At 49.4% G+C, this 24,473-nt stretch overlaps 1 protein-coding gene across 1 annotated transcript in view; it reads left to right on the top strand.

Moving 5' to 3' along the window:
• HYDIN (HYDIN axonemal central pair apparatus protein) overlaps positions 1-24,473 on the top strand; it is a 164,802-nt gene that overhangs the window by 55,660 nt on the left and 84,669 nt on the right. Inside the window, exons 11-19 of the mRNA XM_071757067.1 lie at positions 2,407-2,506; positions 8,548-8,666; positions 10,687-10,910; positions 14,701-14,768; positions 16,603-16,838; positions 17,718-17,818; positions 18,925-19,060; positions 19,230-19,394; positions 23,147-23,299. Coding sequence (XP_071613168.1) covers positions 2,407-2,506; positions 8,548-8,666; positions 10,687-10,910; positions 14,701-14,768; positions 16,603-16,838; positions 17,718-17,818; positions 18,925-19,060; positions 19,230-19,394; positions 23,147-23,299 — 1,302 coding nt within the window. The remainder of the gene's footprint in view (positions 1-2,406; positions 2,507-8,547; positions 8,667-10,686; positions 10,911-14,700; positions 14,769-16,602; positions 16,839-17,717; positions 17,819-18,924; positions 19,061-19,229; positions 19,395-23,146; positions 23,300-24,473) is intronic.

Genomic DNA, 24,473 nt, shown 5'->3' with positions numbered 1-24,473 from the left:
AGACTTCCCCTTAGAGTGTTCTGAAATTACTGTATTTTTGTACCACTTTTGAGAAGTGTTGGTAAAGAGTTTGCATTTTTATATATATATATATATCTATAAAATTTTCTCAAAAATGTAGGATTGGATCCCTTCTTCAGTACTGGGCAACTTCAAAGCCCTCTGGGCTACCTTCTTCAGCACTTTACCTTCCTTTACCATCTTCAGCTCATCTCCTTCCCACTCACTGCTGAACTCCCCTCCCTTTCCCTGCACCCTCCCCTGGGTTGGCTTTGAGGTTCAGGGTGTGCAGCCCCCTCCTGCCCCTCTGAGATGAAGCCCTGGAGCATCCCAGCAGAGCAGCAGAAGGAGGGGTTGTGGAGCTGGAGGTCCTGGGAAGCCTGGCAAGGCACTGGTTGCCACAGAGGAACCAAACAAGGGCTCTCTGGAGCTCCCTGGGCAGCTGGGGATCAGCTCACCCCCTGTAAGGAGAAGAGCAGAGCAGCAGGGAGCAGAGATGTGTTCAGCTGGGGGTAAAAGGCTCCAAGCAAAAAAAGCAAGCAGCTGGCTGGTTCCTCCTCCATCCCATCCCAGGAATGCTGTGCCCAGGGTGAGACCACTGGATCCAGGCTGTTAAACACCCAGGGAGCAGCTGCCTGATGAGCACTGCTGAGTTATTAGACTCTAATTAGCCAAGCCAGGGAAATCTATCATCACAGTGGTTTGTTGTTTGGTTTTTTTTTTGGTTTTTTTTTTTTTTCTCAGTGGCTTGGCTTAGGCAAGCTCCAGGCATTGTTGCAGAGGACCCTGAGTGCTGTAATTCCTGCAAATCCCAGGGAATTTTGGGGCTTCTGAGTCCATGCAGCATCCCTGTGGGACCCAAGGGCTCTGGTGTCTGGGCTGCTGGCTGTGGCATTGTTGCAGAGCACCCTGAGTGCTGTAATTCCTGCAAATCCCAGGGAATTTTGGGGCTTCTGAGTCCATGCAGCATCCCTGTGGGACCCAAGGGCTCTGGTGTCTGGGCTGCTGGCTGTGGCTTCCCAGCTGAGGTCCCCACTTGGCTTCCTCAAGTTTGTTGCCATACAAAAAGGCTTCATTTTCACCTCATTGATTGCTGGGTAGAAGCATTTGATCTGGCAAATGTTTCCTCTCTCTTTTGAGACCAATCCAGGTGACTTTATAATTTCCAGCTTCCCTTTTCTTATCATGGATGGTTATGGGGAACTGTTGGCTTCCTGTTCTTTCCTCTCTCCTGTTGGCTCCCAGCAGACTCTGCAGCAGCCACTTGCAGCCAAATCACTCCCTGTGCTCTTTCATTTTTGTGGGGACTGTCCTTTGAGCTATGAGCACTAAGTCAGTGGGAAATGGTGTAGTTTTTTTCATCTTTATGCTGCAGGAGTGCTGGAGGCTCCAGTAAGTTTAAGGCTCTTCTGGACAAAGTACTGAGGCTACCCAGCAGGAAGCAGACACACAGCCTCACTTTGCTGCTAGAAAACAAACAAGTTGTTCCCTTTCCCTCCTTCTACAAGCTAAATTTTGCATTCCTGGGGGAGAATCATTACAGGTGTCACAGGTGCAGGTATTTATCCAATAAATCCATGCTGAGGCCTTTGTTATGGTAGGGCTTCAGGGGATGGAAGTGGTGCCTTTATTTAAACCAGGTGGAAGAAGCAAATGAGGCAAATGAACAAACCAGGGCTGCCCATAAAAACCTGTGACAAGGTTTGCTGGGCCTGAGGAGGGTGTGCACCTTGCAGAGGGCAGTGGGAAGCATCTCAGCTTCATTCCTGGATCTTCTGTAGCCTGTCTGCTGGGTGCCTGCTGGGGACACAGGGCAGAAGCAGCCACCAGAAGCCTGCACTGATCCCCAGGAGAAGGGTTTGTTCTGCTGAGTGCCCCAGCTCCCCCCCCAGGGTGTTCCTTAAATGCAGGACAGATGAGGAGTAGAAGAGGCAGCAGCTTCATAATGAAGAATGGAAAAATCCATTCCATTTTCTTAATTTTTCCTGGTCTGAGTCAAAAGGCTGATGTGGGCAGGGGGATGCAGGGATATCCAGGGAGGTTGGCAGGGAGAGGTGCTCTGAGCACCTTTTCCTTAGAGCAGCTGCTGCCTCTGGAGAAATCCTGCTGGATTTGCTGGGGTGAGAGTTGGTTTGGTTGCTTTTTCATAGCTTTGATTTAACAAAATGTCTCTACCAGATGCCAGTAAAGGTAAGGGGCTTAGAAAGTGCTTGTGGGTTTTCTTTTGTGGCTTTTGTTGTGTGTTTTGTTTTGTTTCACCCAGCTGCTTTCAAACTCTTATGAATTTTGTTGATAAGTTGCATCTTGCTCTTTGCTGATGCTCTAAATACAGGCTCCAGGGCTGTGGCTGAAAACAAGAAATGAGATGTTTGAGGATAAATGGCTTACTATCTGCTTCTCTTTCAGGAGGGGGATGTCTGGCCAAGTTCTTCAGCTGAAATTAAGGTCATCTTTAAACCTCAGGAAGCCAGGACCTACCAACAAACTGTCTTCTGTGACATTTCAGGTACAGCCTCTTTCTCTCCTGTTACCCCCAGTGAAGGGGAGGCAGCAGTAGCACAAACCCCCTTGGTTCCTGTGTGCTTGCTGGGAAGGGTCAGTGCTGCCCCCTCTCCCTGTGGTCTCCTGGCCAAGACCAGTGCTCAGGATGCCTGGCTCTGGATCACTGATCCCAGAAAAACAAAGGCAGTGGAGGGATGAGTTGTTATGCCTGGGTTTGGCAGCATTTGCTCTGCTGCAAGGTGGCTGTAAAGGCTCCAGAGCAGAACAGGTGAAGCACAGGGCCCCACAGACCAGTTACCTCCCAGATGAGTTTTCACTCCCTGGTTGCATCACCAGGACAAGCAAAGTTCCAGATGTACTCTCAGACACACCCTGGGTAGCTCCTGCTTCCCAAATGCTTCCAGACAGTGTGTGTCTGCTCCCTGCTGAGTGCAGGGTGGCTGTGACAGGGGCCAGCACAGTGGGACCAGTGGTGACCAGTGATAGGACAAGGGGTAATGGGACCGGTGTTGTTCAATATCTTCATCAACGACTTGGATGAGGGTATAGAATGTACCCTCAGCAAGTTTGCTGATGACACTGAGCTGGGAGGAGTGGCTGACACACCAGAAGGCTGTGCTGCCATTCAGAGAGACTTAGACAGGCTGGAGAGTTGGGCAGGGAGGAACAAGATGAAATTCAACAAGGGGAAGTGTAGAGTTTTGCATCTGGGGAAGAACAACACGATGTCCCAGTATAGGTTGGGGGCTGAGCTGCTGGAGAGCAGTGTAGGTGAAAGAGACCTGGGGGTCCTGGTAGACAAGAAGATGACCATGAGCCAGCAATGTGCCCTTGTGGCCAAGAAGGCCAATGGCATCCTGGGGTGCATTAGAAAGGGGGTGGTTAGTAGGGCAAGAGAGGTTCTCCTCCCCCTCTATTCTGCATTGGTGAGGCCACACCTGGAGTATTGTGTCCAGTTCTGGGCCCCTCAGTTCAAGAAGGACAGGGAAGTGCTTGAAAGAGTCCAGCGCAGAGCTACTGAGATGATTAAGGGAGTGGAACATCTCCCTTATGAGGAAAGGCTGAGGGAGCTGGGTCTCTTTAGTTTGGAGAAAAGGAGACTGAGGGGTGACCTCATCAATGTTTTCAAATATGTAAGGGGTGAGTGTCAGGGAGATGGAGTTAGGCTTTTCTCAGTGGTGACCAGTGATAGGACAAGGGGTAATGGGTGTAAATTGGAGCATAGGAGGTTCAAGTTGAATATCAGAAAACATTTTTTTACTGTAAGGGTGACAGAGCCCTGGAACAGGCTGCCCAGGGGGGTTGTGGAGTCTCCTTCACTGGAGACATTCAAAACCCACCTGGACACGTTCCTAGGGGATGTACTCTAGGGGGCCCTGCTCTGGCAGGGGGGGTTGGACTAGATGATCTTTCCAGGTCCCTTCCAACCCCTAGGATTCTATGATTCTATGAAATGTCACCTTGGGGCTCACAGACTCTGGTGCACACAGGTGGCAGGGCTTGCTGGGCTCAGCAGGGTGAACCACCCTTCCTGGAAATTGGAGTCCTAGCAGTCTGCCAGACAAACTTTATGCTTGTCCTGTCTTGCAGAAGTGCTGTCAAATCTCTTCTTGGGATTTTTTTTTTTTTTTTTTTGTTGGTGTTGTTTCCCCACCCAGGTTTTCCCATCTTTGCCCTCACAGAGGTGATGGCTTTGCTGTGCCAGCACCAGGCAGGGGATGCTCCCAGCCAGTGGCAGGGTTCAGGTTACTTTGTCCTTCCTCTGCATCTCTGTGGTGCTGCTTCAGGTGTTTTCAAGTGGGAGATACTCACTCCTTTGATTTCCATCTTAGGAACACTTGAGAGTTTTCCCCATCTGAGAGGAAGAGGTGGGAGTCCTCTGCTCCTCCAGCAGCCAGGATCCCCTTCTGGAGAGTGCTGGAATCAGTAACTCAGCTGCTTTGTTGCTTTCCTTACTGCTCCAAGCTGCTGGATACAAATGTCACCAACCAGCTTTTTATTTATCCAGTGTTTGCACAGGGTTTACTTGGCAAATGCCACCTCCAGTAATTACACAGGGCTCCTGTTAACAACCTGTCCTCCTGCCCACCAGCTGCAGTTGTTAAAGCTGTGGATGGAAAGGCTTGAATTTTAAAAAGTTGCTCCTGAGGGATTCCTCCCCCTGTGCTGTGCTGCCAGGCTGGGGAGTTTTGCTCTGGTGCTGAGGGTGTCCATCACTTGGCTGCAGGGATCTCCAGGGATTGTGCCAGGAGAGCTCTTGCCTTGCAGGGAAAGAGGAAAATTACTTGCATGCAAGCACTGAGCTGGGCTGGGAGTTAAAGGAAAGAGAGCTGGGCAAAGGATCTGTGCTTGGAAAGAGGAGCCTGGTAGTGAAGGACCCTGAGGGATCCCTGGGAGAGCTGAACTCTTCCCCTGGCTCCTTGGAAGAGAATTTAAGGAGGTCACTTAAGTGATGCACCCCATCCCTTAGGAAACAGAGCTGATCCACTGCATTGTCAGGGTGGAAACTGTCCCAGAGCCAAAGTTCCTGGAGGCAAAAAGAGTTTAAAGAAGAAAATATCTTTAACTAGGGAGTCAGTTAATTAATTTTGCTTCCTGGTTCCTTGAAGAAGTGTGACTGCCTTCCTTGTGCATTTGTGTGCCAGGCACTGAGCCCTTTGGAGGGTGATTTGCTTGCTGGGAATGTCTGGAAGCTTTGCTGGGAATCTTTGGAACCCACTGTGGGCTGTGCATCTACACCCAGCTGGAAAAGGGCTTTGCTGACCTCCTCCTTTTGTAGGGACCTCCCTAAACTGCTCAGCAGAGGCTTCTGGATCCAAGGGATTTACAGAACTCATCAGCACTGCCAAGCTGGCAGCTAAGAAGTGGTTTGAAATTTGCTCTTCACAAATATTTAAGCTGAAAATGAACCTTCTTAGTTATTCATGTAAAAAAAGCCAGGGCTCCTGAGTGCTGGAAAGGAAGCACATGGGAGAGGGCTTCACCTGAATTTTTTTTTTTTTGAATTTTTTTCTGGATATGGAAATGGATTGGGTTACATCTCACTTCTTCCAAAACCTATTTCTAAGCCACTCTTGCAGGGGGAAACAAAATCCCCAATTATCCTCACTCATTTCCCAGCATCACCTCAAGCTGTGGATCTCTATATTGATGTGATCAGATGAGAATCAAGTTCCAAACCAATCCCCAACCATGGGGCAATAAACTGAGTGTCAGAAAGCAGCAGAAGGTAAGGACTTTGTTGCCAAAGTCCTGTGCTGTGGGGCCACTACCACCCCTATTTATTTAAAAGCCAGGCAGCTGTGCCACGTTGGGCACCAGGAAGGATGTGCCAAGGGCTGATTCCTGCTGGGATCAGAATTCTCACTCCACATTACCAGGTGGAGATGTGGGATTGAGGACAAGGAGTCTGGCAGCCTCTCCATGCCCTTGGGATGTGTTATGGTGGGAGCATCACCAAAAGTTCCTGGCCAAAGGTTCCTGAAAGCCCCAGCTCCTGGCAGAGATGAGGACATATTTATTTTTACCTCTCAGCTCTCCTGAGTGCTGCTTGTAGTTTGGTTTTCTCCTTCAGGAAGAACCCACTCTGAGGTTCACCTGGAAGGAGGAAAACCAAAACTTCTGGGATTTCCTGAAGCTTCCAGGTCAGTGTAGGGGTAGATTATGGGATGGTGTGCATGAAAACTTCAGGAGAGGATGAGAACCTCTTGCAAAAGTGGAAGAACTGCCACTGATTTTTCAATTGCAGTAGCTGTGGGACATCTCATGGACCAGAGGCTTGGGTCCTGAACATCTTTGCCTCTTTTCTAAGAGTTTTGGTGGCTTAAACCTGATGAAAATGAAGCTACACATGATGCAAGATGGAGAGAGCTTTTGACAGTGAGCACCAATACTGCTTCTTTTGTAATATCTGTGAAACAAACTCACAGCCCTCCAATTAGTGCCTGAGCTCTGCAACCTCACTCTCAGCTCTGCTCTCAGCTGGGCTTTGGCTGAATCCACTTAAAAAATGTTGAATTAAACAGAAGCTCCCTAAGCTTTTCCTTCCTGCCTTTGGCCAATCCCATGGCAAGATCTACAAATCAGCACTCACTGAAAAGGCTGTTCCAGAGGAGTTGGCTTTTATCAGGTGGTGATCTCCTCACTGTGTGCTCACACCTGGGCTGCTCTTTGCAGTCAGAAATCATTTTGGACATTGTCAAATAACTAGGGAGGAGACTTCTATTAAAAGCAACCTGCAGTCCCTACTCTTGAGTTGTGAGTGTTGCACAAAAAGGAGCTTGAAGGAAAGAGGAATGTTTTTGTAGAAAACTGCAGTGAAGATTATCTACAACTTTTGGGGCTCTCCTCCTTGTGCTGCTCACTTCCCAGGAGGAGTAGGAGAGGATGGGAGGGAGGCCCAAGCTGAAACTCAAGCTCTGGTGGTTCAGAGCAGCCTCCAGGCTGAAAGATTCTGCACAAGGTCATCTCATCAGCTTTATGGACTGAAATGAGCATCTGGAGTTGAGCTGGGACAGGATAGGACAGGATAGGATAGGATAGGACAGGACAAGAAAAGACAGGACAGGACAAGACAGGACAGGACCAGGGGGTAATGGTTTTAAAATAAAAAAGAGGGTAAACTGGGGAAGAAATTCATCAGTGTGAGGGTGGTGAGATGCTGACCTAGGTTGTCCCATCCCTGGAAGTGTTGGAGGACAGCTTGGATGGGGCTTGGAACAACCTGGTCTAGGGGGAGGTGTCCCTGTCCATAGCAGAAGGGTTGGAACTGGATGATCTTGAATGTCCCTTCCAACCCAAACCAGTCTGGGATTCTCTGATAAGGTGACAGCAAAGCTGAGCTCTGGGATCCTGGTGGGAATGGGTAGGTGTTTCTCTCCTTGGTGGGAATTGCCCAGGTAGCCAAGAAGGCCAATGGCATCCTGGGCTGGCTCAGGAACAGCGTGGCCAGCAGGTCCAGGGAAGGGATTCTGCCCCTGTGCTCAGCCCTGGGGAGGCCACAGCTTGAGTCCTGTGTCCAGTTCTGGGCCCCTCAGCTCAGGAAGGAGATTGAGGTGCTGGAGCAGGTCCAGAGAAGAGCAAGGAGGCTGGGAAGGGATCCAGCACAAGTCCTGTGAGGAAGGGCTGAGGGAGCTGGGGGTGTTGAGGCTGGAGAAGAGGAGGCTCAGGGGAGACCTCATCACTCTCTCCAACTCCCTGAAAGGAGGTTGGAGCCAGGGGGGGGTTGGGCTCTTTTCCCAGGCAACTCTCAGCAAGACAAGAGGGCACAAGAGGTCTCAAGTTGTGCCAGGGGAGGTTTAGGTTGGACATTAGAAAGAATTTCTTGCTGGAGAGGGTGATCAGGCATTGGAATGGGCTGCCCAGGGAAGGGGTGGATTCTCCATCCCTGGAGATATTTCAAAAGAGCCTGGATGTGGCACTCAGTGCCATGGGCTGGGAACCACGGGGGGAGTGGATCAAGGGTTGGACTTGATGAGCTCTGAGCTCCCTTCCAACCCAGCCCATTCTATGATTCTATGAAGTGTTCCTGTCCTCTGGAGCTCATCAAGCCCTGTGGTATTTGGGTGCTGCCATGGGAGGTGAGGCCTGGAACCCCCTGGGACAGAGCTGTGTGTGTGTTGGGCACAGGAGGTGGCTGAAATGCTCTGGGTGGCACTCAGGTGTGTGTCTGTGTCACCAGGAGCAGGGGGCTTCACCCTCTTTGGGCTCAGGGTCACCTTTGATTGCATCACCCTGGATGTTTTTATCTTCTGCTTCACTGCATGGATTTGGAAGCTCATCTAAGCACCAGGGGAAGAAATTCAGAGCTCACTCATTGGTTTTTCAGAGCACAAACTGATCACTCAGTTAGAAACCTGCCCAAGGAGGTGGTTAGAAGTTGAGACCATCCCAAAAGCATATTTCCTGAGGGAAGGGTCCTGTGTCACCTCCTGGACCATCTAGAGCTGTTCTCATCCAGCCCAGAGTCAGGAACTAGCATTGAGGCAGCCTGGAAAATCCAGGATAAGTGGGAATTCTTGTCCTGAACTGGAATTCTCTCCCCAGGCTGTGAGTCAAGGCTGTCCCTGAGGATCACAGGGGAAGGTGTTGGCCCTCAGCTCCGTTTCAACTTTGAGCAGCTGGACATTGGGAAGGTTTTTCTTGGAGCAGACCACAGCTATGAGGTGAGCAGAAGGGGTTCCCAGGGACTGGGATGGATCCTGATGGCTCCCTGTAGGATTTCTTGCAATTCAGACAGTTGTGAGTAGGGAATATTTGAGATGCTAAACAAACTTGGGGGTTTCACAGAATCTGGACCCTTTTGATGGGGTTTGAAAGGTGGAAATGTTGCTCATGAAGCCCTAAACCTTGCTTTTTGTGAGAGCAGCTGGGAGGCTGCATGCAGAACACCCAAACCTTTGATGCATGAAAGCAACACTGATTCAAAAAGATGTGTTAAAGGCTTTTGTTTTGGCCTTCCATGCAATCCACCTCTGTACCCTGGCTCTTATAAAGCAGCTGGAAGAATCTTGCTGAGCTTGAACTGGAGTCCCATGCAAACAGTGTTCAGTTAAGAGCATCCTACTGATTCCTGGGAGCTGGAGGAAAGCTGCCTGGCCTCCTGGCTCAGAGCTGTTCCTTGCAAAGAATTTGGGAGTGGAATTTGGGAGTGCTTCTTCTTGCCAACCTGTCTCTTACCACTTACCACAACTTTAAAAAAAGAGCAAAAGCATTTCTGGAAATGAAGCAGAAGAACTCTGTACATATTTGCCTGCCCCCAGTTGTGTCAAGTTTTCTGGAAAAAAAAAAAACCAAAACTCTGTACATATTTGCCTGCCCCCAGTTGTGTCAAGTTTTCTGAAAAAAAAAAAAAAAAAAAAAATGAAAGAGGTAGAAAATGAGGTAATACATCATGCCAGACACTTTCAAAAGCTTGATTGTGGCAGGGAAGGACACATTAAGGTGTTTTCTCACCAAAATACTTTGCACTCTGTGCATTTTTAATGCTGATACTTTATTGATTGTCTCTGTATCAATTTATTATTTTCATTACTTGAGAAAATGTGAATAAGTAGGTGATAGTCTTAGTGCTGTCCTAAGCAACTGGGCTGAAGCAAAACCTCAGTTCAGCAGAGGATCCCTAAATGCAGTTTGTAACCAAGGTGTAAAACATGTGAAAGGGAAGAGCAGAAGTCACCATGGTGGGGTTGGAATAGTGAATATTTTCAACAGCAGCTGCAAAACTGGAAACCAAGAGGGGTTTCTATGCTTCTGTCTCAGTTTTTCTGACAGGTTTTGCAAGGCTAAAAATTAGGGAAAAGAAATCCAAAGCAGAGAAGTCCATGGAAATGTCAGGATTTCACCCTGCAGCAACCACAAAGTTGAAACCTTTGCTTTGGTTTGGTGGTGGGGAGCAGTGTGCTGGTGTCCCCAGGCAGCTCTGGGCATTTGTTGATGAACAGAGAGAGCTGAACCTCCAGAAGTGCTGTGGTTTTGAGGCAATAGCTTCTCTGAAGCATTCAGCCATCCAAAGCCTGGTTCCAAAGCTGCAGTTTATTCTAATAATGTTCAACTCTTTGATGGTGGCTGTGGATATTTAGGAGAGAGGAATTGGAATAGTTGGAGCTGCTGTGAAGTTCCTGCTCATCCTTTCTTGACATATCTGGTGGAGCACAGACTAAACCCAGCAGATTAAGGAAAAATTAAACCTAAATTAGATAGTGGAGCAGAGTTGGGGAGTGCTTCTCAAGCTGGCTGTGGGGCTGGGCTGAGGTCTCTTCTGCTGCATGCAGTGAAGTTGTTGGCTGCAGTGGAAGCTGAATTTGTTCTGCCCTTGGTAGGACCAGAGTCATCTGGAGCAGGAGGAGTTTAGGATTCCCTGGTGATGCTGCAACTGCCCCTTGTTGCTTTTAAATCTGGATCAGCTTGATGATGCTGAGCAGGTCCTGCAAGGCCAGGTGGAAAGCTTTGTGTCAGTGTAATAAACCCAGAGTGACTCTGTTTAAATGAAGTTATCCCTGCTCTGCATGGAAAAAAACCCAAAGGCAGACCTCATCCTGTTGTATTTTGTTTGGCTTCTGCCAAGCAGGGGCATGTATCATCTGCCTTTGACAGATGCTCTTTGTTTAATTAGAAACCAAGCCAGTCTTCTGTAAGAAAGGAACATTCCTTATTTATTTTCATTTTGCCTTCCCTCTGCTGCAGGCAATCCTGTGTAACAAAGGAGCCATTGCTGCTCTCTTCAACTTGGTCCCTCCAGCTACAGCTCTGGGCTCCTGCTTCATGTTCCTCCCCCAGGAAGGCTTCATTATGCCAGATGAGCTCCAAGCCATCCAGATCTCCTTCACTCCCACCATCTTGGGGCAGTTCACAGAAGAATTCAAGTTCAGGGTGATTGGATCACCTGAGCCTGTGACCTTGACTATCAGGTGAGGAGGGTTGGAGGAGCTTGGTGGGTACATCTGAGGCATCTCTGGATAAAGGTCTCCCAACAGCATCATTTCATGGTGAAACAGAGACAAAAAGGTGTTGTCTGAGGTCTCAGGATCAGAGCTTTTTAACCTTGTCTCCAGTTCAAACCTTGCAACAAATGAAGCCCAGTTGTGAGGGGACTTTGCCTCCCGTGCCCAGTTCCACTCTGCTGGCTCTGTGACTTTCCAGGATTCTCTTTGCACACAAGTCTGGTAGCAGCAGTTCCTTTTTGGGAGCCTTTGACACCTCTGAGTGAGGACCTTGAGGCTGTGAGTGCCTAAACAGGCTGGAAAAATGTTAACTTTAGCCTGCACAGGAAAGGTGTTGCCCAGTTCAGGTAGCCAGGAGCTGGAGTGGGTAGCTGGCTCACCTTGGACCATGGCAGATGGTGTGATGGTATCAGCTTTGGGCAGTGGATGCTCTGGGATGCCTCACCTGGACACACTTCAAGACCAAACTGGCTTCAGAGCTGGTTGAGGAATGGGCCAGCCTGAAGCAATGTTGTTAAAACCCTGTTAAGACTCCCTACAAAACAGGGAGGAGCAGCAGCTTCAGCATCACCTCTCATGCTGATGTGTTGGGACAAGCTGTCCTCCTGCTGCAGGGTGTGCTCTGGAACCTCCTTCCTGCAGCCAGAAAAATGCTGATGCAGGAGCCAGGGAACTCTGCAGCACTGCCCCCTGAGCTGGTGCCATTGCCAGACATCCTCTCTGAGCAAAGGGGAGAGGAGGGGGGAAAAGAAATAAAAAAAGGGTTGGTGATAGGACAGGGAAAGCTCAGTGCACACAGCAGCAGATAAACTGGTCCCAGCTGATCTTAGCCATGGGATACAGGAAAGCTCTGGAGCTTCTGGGCTGCTGCTGTTGGAGCTTCTGGGTTGAGGCAGTAAAGTAATGAACACGCAGTCAGTTTTACCAAGATGAGGAAAATGGATAAAAAAGAACAAAAAGGTTATTACTTAGCAAAGAGAGAGTGATGAGTGGCTCTGACCTCAGCAGAGAAACAATTACATTGGCTTTGTGTTTGGAGGGAAAGTGCTGCTTTTTTTGGAAATCAAGAGGGAACATTTCACAATCCAATAATTTATTCTCTGTCCCTCCCCCAGATTGGTCATGGGATGGTATTGCATAAGCAGCTTTCTCCTTGAACAAGGGCAGGTTTCAGTCATGAAGATGTGCTGATCACAGGTGGATCAGCAGATTGCTTGGGCAGTGCCCCCAGCCATGGGGAGGACAAGAGCCTCTTCTCTTTTGGCTGCTCCCTCAACCAACTGAAATGGTCCTGGTTTCCCCACTTTTGCCCTGACTCCCAGAGCCCACCAGCTCTGATTCTGCCCTGAGCCCTGCAGACTCTGTGTCTCAGGGAGAGAGGTTTGCTGGTCCTTTCTTATTTATATCTTCCCCCTTTTTGTGCATTTCTGGCTGGTGGCTCAGTGAAGCCAGGTGGTGGTGCCCCAGCATCCCCATCTGCTCCCCTCATTTCTCCCTCAACTTCCTTTGCCACTGCAGTCCCCTCTTGGCCATCTCCTTGATTTCTGTCTTGCTTTTGTTTGCAGAGTCCCCATCCAGCCCTTATCTCTCATTCTCCAGCCCCCAACTCAGCCTGTTTATTTTCAGACTCATTTGAGGTGTCCACCCACCAGGTCAAGCTGAACCCCACTCTTTGGGTGGCTTTGAGCACTGGATTTTTTGTCCTCCATGGAGGAGAATTCCCAGTTCTCTTAAATGGAGGTGGAGGAGCTGGTGGGGCACTGGGCTACAGAAGGAGGAATGGGGATGAGTGTCCAAGTGGGACCTCTCCCACCTTCCTGCTTTGCAAGGATGCTGGGTTCCCTTCACAAGTGCATTCATTAATGCTACTGTAAGACACAGTTGTTGCCTGAAACACTGCTTTTTTCCCCTGTTTCTTATCAGCTGTGGTGCAGAGAGCTCTGGGCTGGCTCCTTGCCTGGACCTTCTAGGCCATCATTCAGGTTTAACTTCAGCACTGATACAGGGCACTCAGCAGCAGCACAGTCATTTCCCCACTTGCCTGCCAAAGCCCATCCTTGGCAGTATCCCAGCATCAGCCACAGTTGTGGTTGCTTTGGAGGTAGTTTTCCATTGTTTCCTGGCAAGTGCTGTGCTGGGAAGCACATCTGCTCCCTCTGCTCCCTCCAAATTAAGCTGTCAGGGCTTGGGAAGCTGGGTCTGCTTAGGTGAGGTTCATGGAGAAGGAAGGTGAGCAGCAGCAGGGATTTGACATTCTCAGGAGCTGATTAAGCTTTGAGCTGATTAAGATTTGAGAATTAGGAGTGGGTTGACACTCCTGAATTTTTTTTTTCTGAGTTCTTTGTGACTCTGCAGCCAGAAGATGCCCAAACCTGAGGTGATTAACTTGGAAACCAAGGTTGCAAGGTTCTGAATTCTTGGTTCTTTGGTATTTAGGATGCTGGCAATGGGACCCCAGAGGTGAACACAGGTCCCTCCTGGGGGATGCTGGGCTCTCTTCCCAGGCCAAGCAGAGCTGGTGGCAGTCCTGGGAATAAAGAGACAGAGCTGGCATGGGTTGGCCTCAACCATCAAAGAAAGAAATGAATGTTGTGCAGCTCCAAGTGCTCATCTTAGTGGGTGTTGCTGAGATTTGGAGTTTGGAGCCTGGTGAGGAGGTGTGGGGGTTTAAGATGGGGTGCACTTGGTGATGCAGTTCAGGAAGGAGATTGAGGTCCTAGAGCAGGTCCAAAGGAGGCAACAAGGCTGGTGAAGGGACTTGAGCACAGATCCTATGAAGAGAGGCTGAGGGAGCTGGGGGTGTTGAGGCTGGAGAAGAGGAGGCTCAGGGGAGACCTCATCACTCTCTCCAACTCCCTGAAAGGAGGTTGGAGCCAGGGGGGGTTGGGCAGATATCAGTGGGACAAGAGGGCATGGACTAAAGAATTCTTTCCTAATATCCAACCTAAACCTCCCCTGGCAGAGCTTCAGCTCTGCCAGGGGAGGTTTAGTTTGGATATTAGGAAAGAATTCTTTGCAGAGAGGGTGCTCAGGCATTGGAATGGGCTGCCCAGGGAAGGGGTGGATTCTCCATCCCTGGAGATATTTCAAAAGAGCCTGGATGTGGCACTCAGTGCCATGGGCTGGGAACCACGGGGGGAGTGGAGCAAGGGTTGGACTTGATGAGCTCTGAGGTCCCTTCCAACCCAGCCCATTCTATGATTCTATGGGCTGAGACTTTTCCTGCAAGATTCAACTGTCCACTTGTGGAACTGTTGCTGCTCTTGGGGTCAGTGGATTCCCACCTCAAAATCCTGCAGACCCAATGCTTGCTTGGATCAAAATCTTCTGAGGAAAAGATGTTCATGTACTCCATGAACACCCCAGTTCCAGCTAAGAAACCCCAAAGCAGTCAACCTGCAACTGGAAGGCTACGAAGAGTCCCCTTCTTGTGTGGACATTCTGGGATGGGGATGAGGAAACTGAGCCACGGATCCATCACTTGTTCAGGGTCCTTCATGGGGCCAACAGCAGCTTGGGGGGCTCCCCCTTGGCCCCCTGCTTGGTGTGGTGCCCTGAGCTGTCAGCTCCTGCCCACCTTGCCTTGCCTGCCTCCTCTCCACGTGGCTGCCATGCTGGCACAGGGTGTGGGGGGGCTTTCTTTGGCATCCAGTGTGCTTCTGGGAGCAGCTTTCCTCTAGAAAAAGGCTTTTTTTGGTTTTTTTTCCTCAGGGCTTTGCAGTGCTCCTTAATCAAGGCAGTGCCTTTGTCCTTGCAGGGGCTGTGTCATTGGACCCACTTTCCATTTCAACGTGCCTGCCCTCCACTTTGGGGATGTCTCCTTTGGTGAGTGTGCCCTGTGCATGACCAGAGCAAAATAACTCCAAGAGCATCTGTGGTCCTGTGCTCAGGGTGTCACAACCAGGGCTGCTCAGGGACTCTCAGAGTCTTTGTCCCAAAAGGGCCCAAGGGATGGGACAGCAGCAGAAGGGAGCTGCAAGCCATGTGCTAGCCTGGGGAAATGTTCTTGTTGCAAGGCAAGGACACTCTTTTACCCTCCTGAGCTTTAGTGGGAGGTGTTAATTACTGCTGGGAGGGCACCTCCTGGTTAATATGTCCAAGCAGTAGCTGCATCAGGCACTGCTGTCCTCAGAGATGTGGGCTGAGCAGCCAGAACCTCTCCATTGAAGTGGCAGGTTCTGGTTCTCTGTCTCCCTCTCACTAAAGGCTTTACACTGCCATGATCTGAAGCTGAAATGTGAAATTGGTTGCTGACTGATTGAAGGGCCATGATCATTCTGCACCCAGGATGCCTCCATGTTGTTCATGGACTCTAAAAAAAACTCATTACCTTTCCTGAGCTGCTTTCTCCTCTCCCTCCATCACTGCTCTGCCACTTGGTAGCTTCCTTTTGAATAAATAAACCAAGAAGCAACCAACCAGGAAGAAACACAGTGATGTGAGAGGAGATTCATCCTCCTTAATCTGCTTTCATTATTAAGGGCTCTTCAGCTGAAGGCAGCTTTTGTGGGTTTGCCTCTTCTGGCTGTGCTGCAAACTGTTGTACCTGGAGATCACAGCCTCCTTTGAGGTTGGGAAGTTGTCCTTTTTGGGCACTTTCTGCCTCCAGAAAGGTGGTGGCAGACACTGTTGGTGGGCATGGAGCTGCTGGGTCTGCAGTTGGTTCTTCTCCTCATTTCTGTTCAAATAACACGTGGTAAGGAGACTGTGGGAGGTGTCTCCTCCTCCCAGAGCTGCCCAGCCAAGCCAGATGGCCACTCCAGGTTGTGGGCTGATGCCCTGTCTCTGCAGGACATCCCTAAGGATTCCAGGGCATCCCTAAGGATTCTAGGGCATCCCTAAGGATTCCAGGGCATCCCTAAGGATTCCAGGGCATCCCTAAGGATTCCAGGGCATCCCCAGTGATTCCAGTTGTGTCACTGGTGCATGATGGAAAGCTGGGATCCAAGCTCAAGGGGTGGAAACCTTTTGGGGTGGTAACCAGGGCCAACATGCAGCATGGGTGGGATGTCCCCATTTGTCAGGGGGATGCTAAGGAGGAATCAGGTTTGCCTTCTGGGAAGGGGGCTGCAAATTGTCACTTGCTCAGTCTGGTTACTCCAAAAGGAGGTGCCTTAAAGGACCCTGTCCCTGCTTACACAGGGAGGTTGGAATTGGTGACCTTTAAAGGTCCTTTCCAATCCAGACCATTGATCCCAGATTATGATCCTGGCCACAGAGCCAGCAGCAGAGTTCTTTGCATTGTGCTGGAGTTCCTGATTTCATCCACCCTTCCTGTTCCTGCAGCTTCTCTTTGATGGCAGTGCACTGCTTTTAGATTGAGAAATGTGGGAATATTCATGGATTTTCAGAACAAATGATGTGTCTGGATGCACACTCATAAGTGACAAATAATTGGTGCTGGTTTGGGGGCACCTGAGAGAGCTCCTGGGTTCAAGAGAGGGAAAACTTGTGCTGTTTGCCATCACCATTGCGAAGGAGGCAATCTCTGTAGTCAGCATAAAAGGGAACTGAAGTGATGCTCCTTTCCTTGCTTAGCTCCTCAGTGACCTGGATTTGCTTTGGAGCAAAACACCAAGCACAGTTTTCTCCTAGCAGGATGTTCACACCAGGAATTTTGGGATAATAGGAGCCTCCCTTCCCTGTGTCACTCCCCCAGGCTTTCCTCACACCTTGTCCTGTTGCCTGACCAACACCTCCTTGGTGCCCATGACCTTCAGCCTCCGGATTCCTGGAGATGGCTCAGGAAAAGCCAGCATTCCCAGTTCTGTTCAGCTGGCAGACCACACGGGCCCTTCCTGGAGAAAGAGAGCTCCAGGGCGTGCTGAGCCAAGGGAATTCACCATCACTCCATGCAGAGGGACCATCCGTGACCACGGGACTCTGGATATCCAGGTCTGGGGATCAGGGAGCTGACCTGAAGCTTTGCTGCTGCCTGGGAGGGCTGCAGGAACACCAGGGAGATCTCTGCAGCAGTGTTAGGCTTTTGTCAGCTGTTTTATTCTGGGATGATTCTGAAGGAGCACCTTTTGTTTCCAAAAGTATAAGCTGAAGGTCTTCTACTGTACAGAAGCCACTCAAGTGCTTTTGAGAGCTGCTTAAAGTGATTTATTTGATTTAAAGTGGGTAGAGGAAGGATGAGGCTGTTAAAAAGAGAGGGATGTTGTTGTATAAAGCAGTTTGCTTTTTTTCCCCAGTTTTATTTTTCTATCTCCTGTTGAGCAGGAGATGTATTCACTGCCCTGATCTCCAGTGGGGATTGGGAAAGCTCTGACAGCCATGAACCACACAGCATCTGCTGGGCCTCAGCTTTCAACTGGAAAGCTGAACTTGTTCTTTTCAAGTCAGTAGATTTCCTCTGGATTTGTGCTGTTGTGGCCAAGATTAAAAACTGATCCCTTAATTTTAATACAGTAGTGAGTAGAGCATTAGTTTAATTGTGCTTTAATTGAACTTCCACCTGCTCTGGTGTGTTTAACAAAGTTGATACTGTCAGGAGACTTCTATTACCCCCCAGAAACTGCTCTGCATGTGGACCAGCTGGAGAATTAGGGCAGAACACTCCCTTTCCTTACTGTGGAATGAGAACTGGAGGAGAAGTAGTCAAAAGCCCTGCAGATGTGGTGCTGAGGGACATGGCTTCCTGGTGGCCTCAGCAGAGCTGGGTTAAGGGCTGGACTTGATGACCTTACAGGTCTTTTCCTGCCAGAATAATCCTATGATTTCTGTGGTTTTGGGACTGGTGAAGTATTTGCTGCTCTTTTTTTCTCCCAGGTCACCCTGTGTTCCAACACTGTGAAGCAGTACCAGCTGGCTCTGGTTGTGGATGTGGATGGGGTTGGGAAGGAGGTGTTGGCACTGCTCATCACAGCCAGGTACAGCCACCACCAGCACACTGCTTGCTGCCTCCAGCTCCCAGTGAGAACCAGCTGAAGGATCTGGTTCTGCCCAGCTAGATGTGAGCAGAACACTGCTGTACCAGCAGCCCACCTTGAGGAGCACCTGGGGGCAGGAGTGGGAAATAATTATATTGACAATTGGCTTGTTTTGTTTTGTTTTTTTTCTAAAGGGAACAGTAATTTTATTCATTCTTGGGTTTTGGTGCTTGAGGTGTAACAGATTTCCAAAGGGCCACCTCTCCTTCCTGCCAGTGGTGGACTTGTGCTGAGCTGCCACCAAAATGCAGGATTGCCTGGGAGGCAGCTTCTGGTTCAGCTCAGGAAGGGAAGTACAAACAGGGAAGGGGCTTGTGGTGGCACCAGTGAGGGGAAAAATCATCCCTGATGTGGAAAGTGAACTCAGGTTTCTCTGGTTTTTTGGAGCATTAATTAATGTTCTCAGACTGAAGCCAAAAGTTGTCCTGGCTGCCATCCTGTTGTGCCACAGTGGGTGTCAGTTTAATTATAAGAGGGATGCAGTTCCCCTTTCCCAGAGTCATCCAGGCAGTTCCTGGGCTGCAATTTTGTCAAACAAGTGCAAAGAGGAACAGAAAGTGTATGGACCTAGGGGGTGAAGTTCTAAGGTAGCTCCAGGGATGGGGACAGGATGGCCTTGGTGGCACAAGTGGCTGAGTTTGCAGGCAGGGCAGCAGCAGAATGGGAGAGGAGGGAGTTGGTTGTTCCTGAGACACTGGAGTCTGGTGTTCCCTGAGTCCTGGGAAGGCTCCTCCAGAGCTCATACTTTGCAGGAACCATTGGGAGGTCCCTGGGAGCCTCCTGGAGCAAATGTCCCATGGGATGTGACACTGGGCTCTGCCTGGGCACTTGGCAGCCAGGGTGGTGCTGAGTCTCAGGGCTTGTCCCTCCCTTCCAAGGGACTGATGTGTAAAAAGAAGTTCAAGGTGATTTATTGCTGTAGGGGTGTTCAGTGTCTGTTTGACAGTGACAAATGTCTTATGCTCTATTTCACACTGTTTGGGGACAAAACAAATTCTGCACTCTCTGGGTATCTCCCATTCCTTTCTGCTCCCCTTTTTCCCCAGGTGTGTGGTCCCCAAGCTCCAAGTGCCCAACCCCGTCGTGACGTTCGGCCGGTGCTTTCTCAAACACCCTTACCAGCAGATGCTGACCCTGGTGAACAACACTGACCTTCCTGGCTGCTACAGGGTGCTCCCTCAGGTTTGCCATTGCATCCACCCCAAATATTAGAGGGGTTTATTAGGGAAAAAAAAAAAAAAAACCCACAAAATTGTATCAGGCCTTACTGGTTTCTGTTCCGCTGTTCTGTTTCTTTTAAACCTCACGTTTCCTCAGAGGCCACTCTGAATGTGGGTTTGATCTCTTATAGGAAGGCCCAAAGGATGTTGCTGTGTGGTTTTCCAGCCCTGTGCCATGTGGGATCATCCAGCCTCACAGCTCAGTGGAGGTCCCCTTGACACTGGCAGCCCAGAAGACAGGAGAGCACCACGCTGTCGCTCACATCGCCGTGTTTGGCAGTGAAGGTGATCCCCTGGTGAGTCCTCAGGAACGTGGCCCTTTGTGCTCCTCATCTTGCTGGGGTGGAAAGTCTTAACAGGGTCACTGATCCCAGGAATTCTTCCTGGGAAAAGGAGAACTTGTGATATATGGCTGGAATGGGCAAGGGAAGGAGGGATTCATGGCATAAGCAACGGCGATGCTGAGAGAAGGGGGAGGATGGTGCTGTCTCCATCTGAGAGCCTGACACAGCTCTTCCTCATGGATATGTGAGGCAGGACAACAAGCCCAGTATGAAATCCCACACAATCCCTGGGTCTTGTACTCTGCTGTGTTTTTAGAAGAACAATAACTGCTGCTTCACTGGGGCTTTTGCTCAGAAGCATGAGGGGAACTCCTGAATCCTGCTGAAAGCAAACACAAGGTTAGAAACCACACTGAGGTGATGTCTTTGCAATGCTGAAGCTTTTCTGAAAGCCAGGCCCATCATATCTGGGAAATATCCATCAAATTTCTTTGCCAAAAGACCCAGCCAAAGGCACACAGGTCTGCACCACTTCCATCTGGAGCACAGAGGATTTTTTTTTTTTTCTACCAAGCTTGGGAATGGAAGAGACAAATCACTCCTGGACTAAAGCTTCCTAAAAGGTGATTTTTGCATTCAGGCATAGACAACAACAGCAATGACAACAAAATGTAGGTGAGGAAATATTGTCTGGAGTGTTCTGGCTTCATCCAGCTGAAATCTAGAACATTTTTAGTTAATTAAACTTTAATTTGAAATAATATTAACTTTTGAAGCAGTTCTTTTAAAATGCTTGTCATCTCCAAGCATGCCAGAGGATGCCAGAGGATTCCTGGGAACTGTAAGATTTTTCTAGGAGAAAGGAAGGCTGACATTTTAAAAGAAGGCAGAGAGATTTAAACTTTTATTAAAATGAATGGCAATGATGTTGCTAAATCCCCTGGAGGCCCCCAAACATCTCAACCCAGACATTTGTGGGTGTGCATGTAAAGCAGTCAACAGGAAGGTCAGGATTTGCAGGGAGGTCTCAGGGTTCACAAAAAAAGTTGCTCATAAACATAAAGGCTGTTTTCCCTTGAAGGGGAGGGTTTCTCCTCACTAAAAAAGTTCTTTCACCACTTGGTTCACTGTCAATGTTTTTCAGCTACAAATTTCTTCTAAAGCTTTTACCCTTGGGTTATCAATCCATAGTTTCAGACTCAATGTTTATTATTTGGAGGTGAATATGTCAATTTTTTGCCAATTTGGGGAATTCTTCCTGGCTCTAAAGAAACATCTGGCTTGGGATCAAGTGTCCCTGTGTGCCCATTAAGCTGATCTTTGGGAGGTGAAACCTCACAGGGAACATGAACAGCAGAGCTGTGAGGTTTGAGAACCTGTTGGGTGAGGATCTTCATGTTTTCTTGAGCCATCCAGAAGGACCTTGGCAGGCTGGGGAAGGGCTCCCAGGTGAGCTCAGAGCAACCTTCCAATATCTGAAGGGGCTCCAAGAAAGCTGGGGGAGGGCTTTGGACACGGGGGGGTAGGGAGAGGACAAGGGAAATGGGTTAAAACTTGGAGAGAAAGGGGAGATTGAGGTTGGACATGAGGAAGAAATTCTTTAATTTGAGGGTGCTGAGCCCCTGGCCCAGGCTGCCCATGGAAGCTGTGGCTGCCCCATCCCTGGCAGTGTCCAAGTCCAGGTTGGATGGGGCTTGGAGCAACCTGGGCTGGTGGGAGGTGTCCCTGCCCATGTTGGGGTTGGAATAGGATGAGCTTTAAGGTCCCTTCCAACCCAAACCACTCTGGGATTCTCTACAGGGCTGCCTTACAGTCTAGATGCAGTTTCAGGAGTTCCCTAGTAGGTGACTCCTCCAAAGTTTTCTGGGCCAGCAGAGTTCACCAGTTCCTTGTACTGGGGGTGCCTCCTAACCCCAGGGATCAGAGGAGACCAACTTGACTTTGGGGGAATCACTGCAGAGTAGTCCAATAAAGCAAAATATTGTTGGCTGAGGTTGTTTGGCACTGATCCTGAGGTGCAGCATCACACAACTCTTTACTCCATCCTGTGTAGGGTCCCTCCATGGGGCTGTTGTTGTATTTTTGGTTGCAGGTGACTGCAGGGTGGCTTCAGCTTGGATTCTGGCATCTTCTGCTTTAAGGAGCTAAGAACCCCTGCCCCCAGGGTTGCTGATGTGCCACAGGCTTGGCTGGTGCTTGCTCTCAAGTTGCTCAAACCACAGCTGGCAGCCAGGAGGAGATGCTCTGCATTCCTCAGGGATGGGATGGGATGGGATGGGATGGGATGGGATGGGACACTGCCTGTCCCTGGGCAGAGCTGCTGGGGTGTGCATGTGTGGCAGTGCTGCTGCTGGCACAGTCCCCACCTCCTTTCACACCTTCTCCCTGGGGACATTTGCTGCAATGCTGGCAAGCAGGGGTTTTTTGTCCCTTTTAAGAAGACTCTAGGTGAAGGGTTGGGGTTTTTCAAGCTCTTGGTGAGCATGCATCATGTTTGTACCCACTCCAATTGAAGCCAACCCCCCAAGGGCACCCTCCAGCTGCTTTTCTGCCCCTCTTGAAAGGCTTTTACCTGCCCTGCCCCACTGGCACCTGGAAGCAAAGCCAGCAGGCAGGGTACAGCCCTGCCCTCCAGCTCCTTCTTCCCAGGGGCTTTGGGCAGCATCACCCAGGCTGCAGCTCTCCATCATTCCTTTTCCCAGAGGGATAAAAGCTCCATCTTCATGCACGACTTCAGTTCCTTCCTTTTGGGATACCAGCCTTGGTTACATGATTTTTGGCTTGCTCTTGCCAAGTGTCTTCTCAAGGAATGTGCATTTCTGGCTGCTGCTCCTTCTGCCTGAGTTGGACCAGTGATTCTGACAGCTGTCAATGCCATTTCCTTCAGCCAGACTTCATTAAAGGTTTTACATCCTGCAGGGTGGCTTCTTTTGTGGTTAAATCATGCTCTGTGAATCAAAGAGCAGCTTGTCAGTGTTGGGAGATTCAGGCATTCAGATCCTGTTTAGGAGTTGGGGTGTTTGGAACTGGTGGAATCCAGCAAGACTCAATATAATTCTCATATATATGTGGTTTTTTTTTAATTATGTGAGAAAGGCATTTAGCACAAAGGGACTTCAATTCCTCCTGCAACAGTCTGTGCCAGTCCTGCCAGAACAAAACTTTGAGGTCTCAGGCTGTCAAAAGAAAAACTACTGCTCCAATGATGCAATTAATTATTCATGCTTGTTATTCATATAAAGACAGGAATACACAGAAGCACAAATCAGAGGCTAACATGATCCCTGCTCTGCACAGCCTGCTTTGCTTCTGATGGACTGGTTTTCACAGGTTTTTACCTCTGGGAGGGTTGAAGCATGGCTGTGCAGCAGCAGGAATCTGGGAGAGTGTTTTGGGACAAGAGTGAGCAGGGAAAGGGCTGGGAGGAGGCATGGGGTGTAGAGGAAGGAGAGTTAATGAATGCAAGTGTGGAGGGGAAAAAAAAAAAAAAAAAGCCAACCTGGGGAACTGGGACTCTTTATCCCCTGGATAAAGAGCTCGTGGCTTTCCAATTGGATCACTCCAGATCCCACACTTGCTCCAGGCTTTCTGCATCAATGTTGCAACACTGAAAGCTTCAAACAGCTGTATAAATATCTGTATAAATATCCCCCAGTCTGGGGGTACCCTAGAGCTGTGTAACCTTTTTAAACTTACCCTGTTGATTTTTTTTTTGTTTGTTTGTTTGTTTGTTTTCAATCTTTCCTACCTGCTTCCTGGAGCAGAAAATCCATTTAGTGAGTTTTGGAGAAGGACCAGTGGTCTATGTGCACCCAAATAAGATCAATTTTGGCAGCATCCAAGTTCTCCAAGATGTTTCCCAAACTCTCTACCTCTCCAATCAGACTGTCATCCCTGCATCCTTCTGGGCAGAGATGGTGAGTATCTGGGAGGCTGTTTTCCAACCAAAAGGACTGGTTTGTAACAGCCCATTACTTGTTCTTTATATACAACATTTCCATAGCACTTCTTTGAGAGAGAAAGCAAGGTATTCCACAAATAGGGAGCAAGAGGAGCCAGGTTCTGGGGGAAGTTTCAGCTGGGGGGGAGGGGACCCCCTCAGTAAAATAAAATATTTGCATAGATGTTGGAGCAGAGAGGAGTCTGGATCATTTTTACAAGTTCTCACTTTATTTTGTGGAAGGTCTCTAGCTCTGATTGTTGTGCTTTTAGAGCTCTGAAAACTTTTTTTTTGCTTCTGGAAGGGCATGGGCTTTCCTACAATCTCTCCCTCTACCAGGATCACTGAGGCAGGAAACTAGGGTTTGGGGGGAGGTTTGGTGGTGGGTTGAACTTGAGGGGCTGGTTAATTGAAGCTGATTTCCTTCTTGCTGCTTTTCTCTCCACTTTCTGTGCCCAGAAGGATAAAAATAACTCCAAGCAGGGCATTCCCAGGGCAGCTTTCTGTGACTGCACAATGGAAAATCTGCTTTCATCTCCACAGAGGTGAACCTGGGTGGGTTTTGCATGCTTGGACCCAAGGCTGACCTGTCCCTGGGCAGCCTGCAGTGGACCTGGTGAGGGTGTATCTGCCTTCCCATTGCCTCAGTGCCCTGTTTTATGGGACTGGGCAATAAATCCTGGGCTGCTTCACTGCAATCTCTGCACTATATTGGCTAAACAATAAATAGAACAATTATATGAGGGTGTTTCAGGGGTGGTTTCTTTTCCTGCAGTACAGGTGCTCCACAAACCTCTCTGCTGACTTCCCAGGGTTGAGCATCTCTGCTTCTCAGGGCAGCTGCTGCTATCCCAGATGCTCAAGGAGCCAGGTCCTGGGTGCCTGCTGCATCAGCTCTTTCAACAAGGGCTCTTCAGCACTGATGGGAGCAGCACTGCAGTGGGGGAGATGTGCTCCAGGGCTGCCTTGCCCTCAGCTCTCTGGGTGCTGGTGTGCTGCCATGCTTGGAGGTTTGCCCTTTACTGCTGCCTTAGCCTGCCTGGCTCTTTACTTGATTGCAAGAAGAGAGGACTGAATAATCTTGGTGATAAAATTTGCAGTCAGATGCCAGGGGGGAGCTGCATGTGGACATCTGAGAGCAGAATCAGTTC

This window comes from Heliangelus exortis, chromosome 13, assembly GCF_036169615.1.
Source record: "Heliangelus exortis chromosome 13, bHelExo1.hap1, whole genome shotgun sequence".
NCBI classification, from domain to species: Eukaryota; Metazoa; Chordata; class Aves; order Apodiformes; family Trochilidae; genus Heliangelus; species Heliangelus exortis.
Note: the sequence above shows the minus strand (reverse complement) of the source record. Positions and strands in the feature narration are given on the sequence as shown.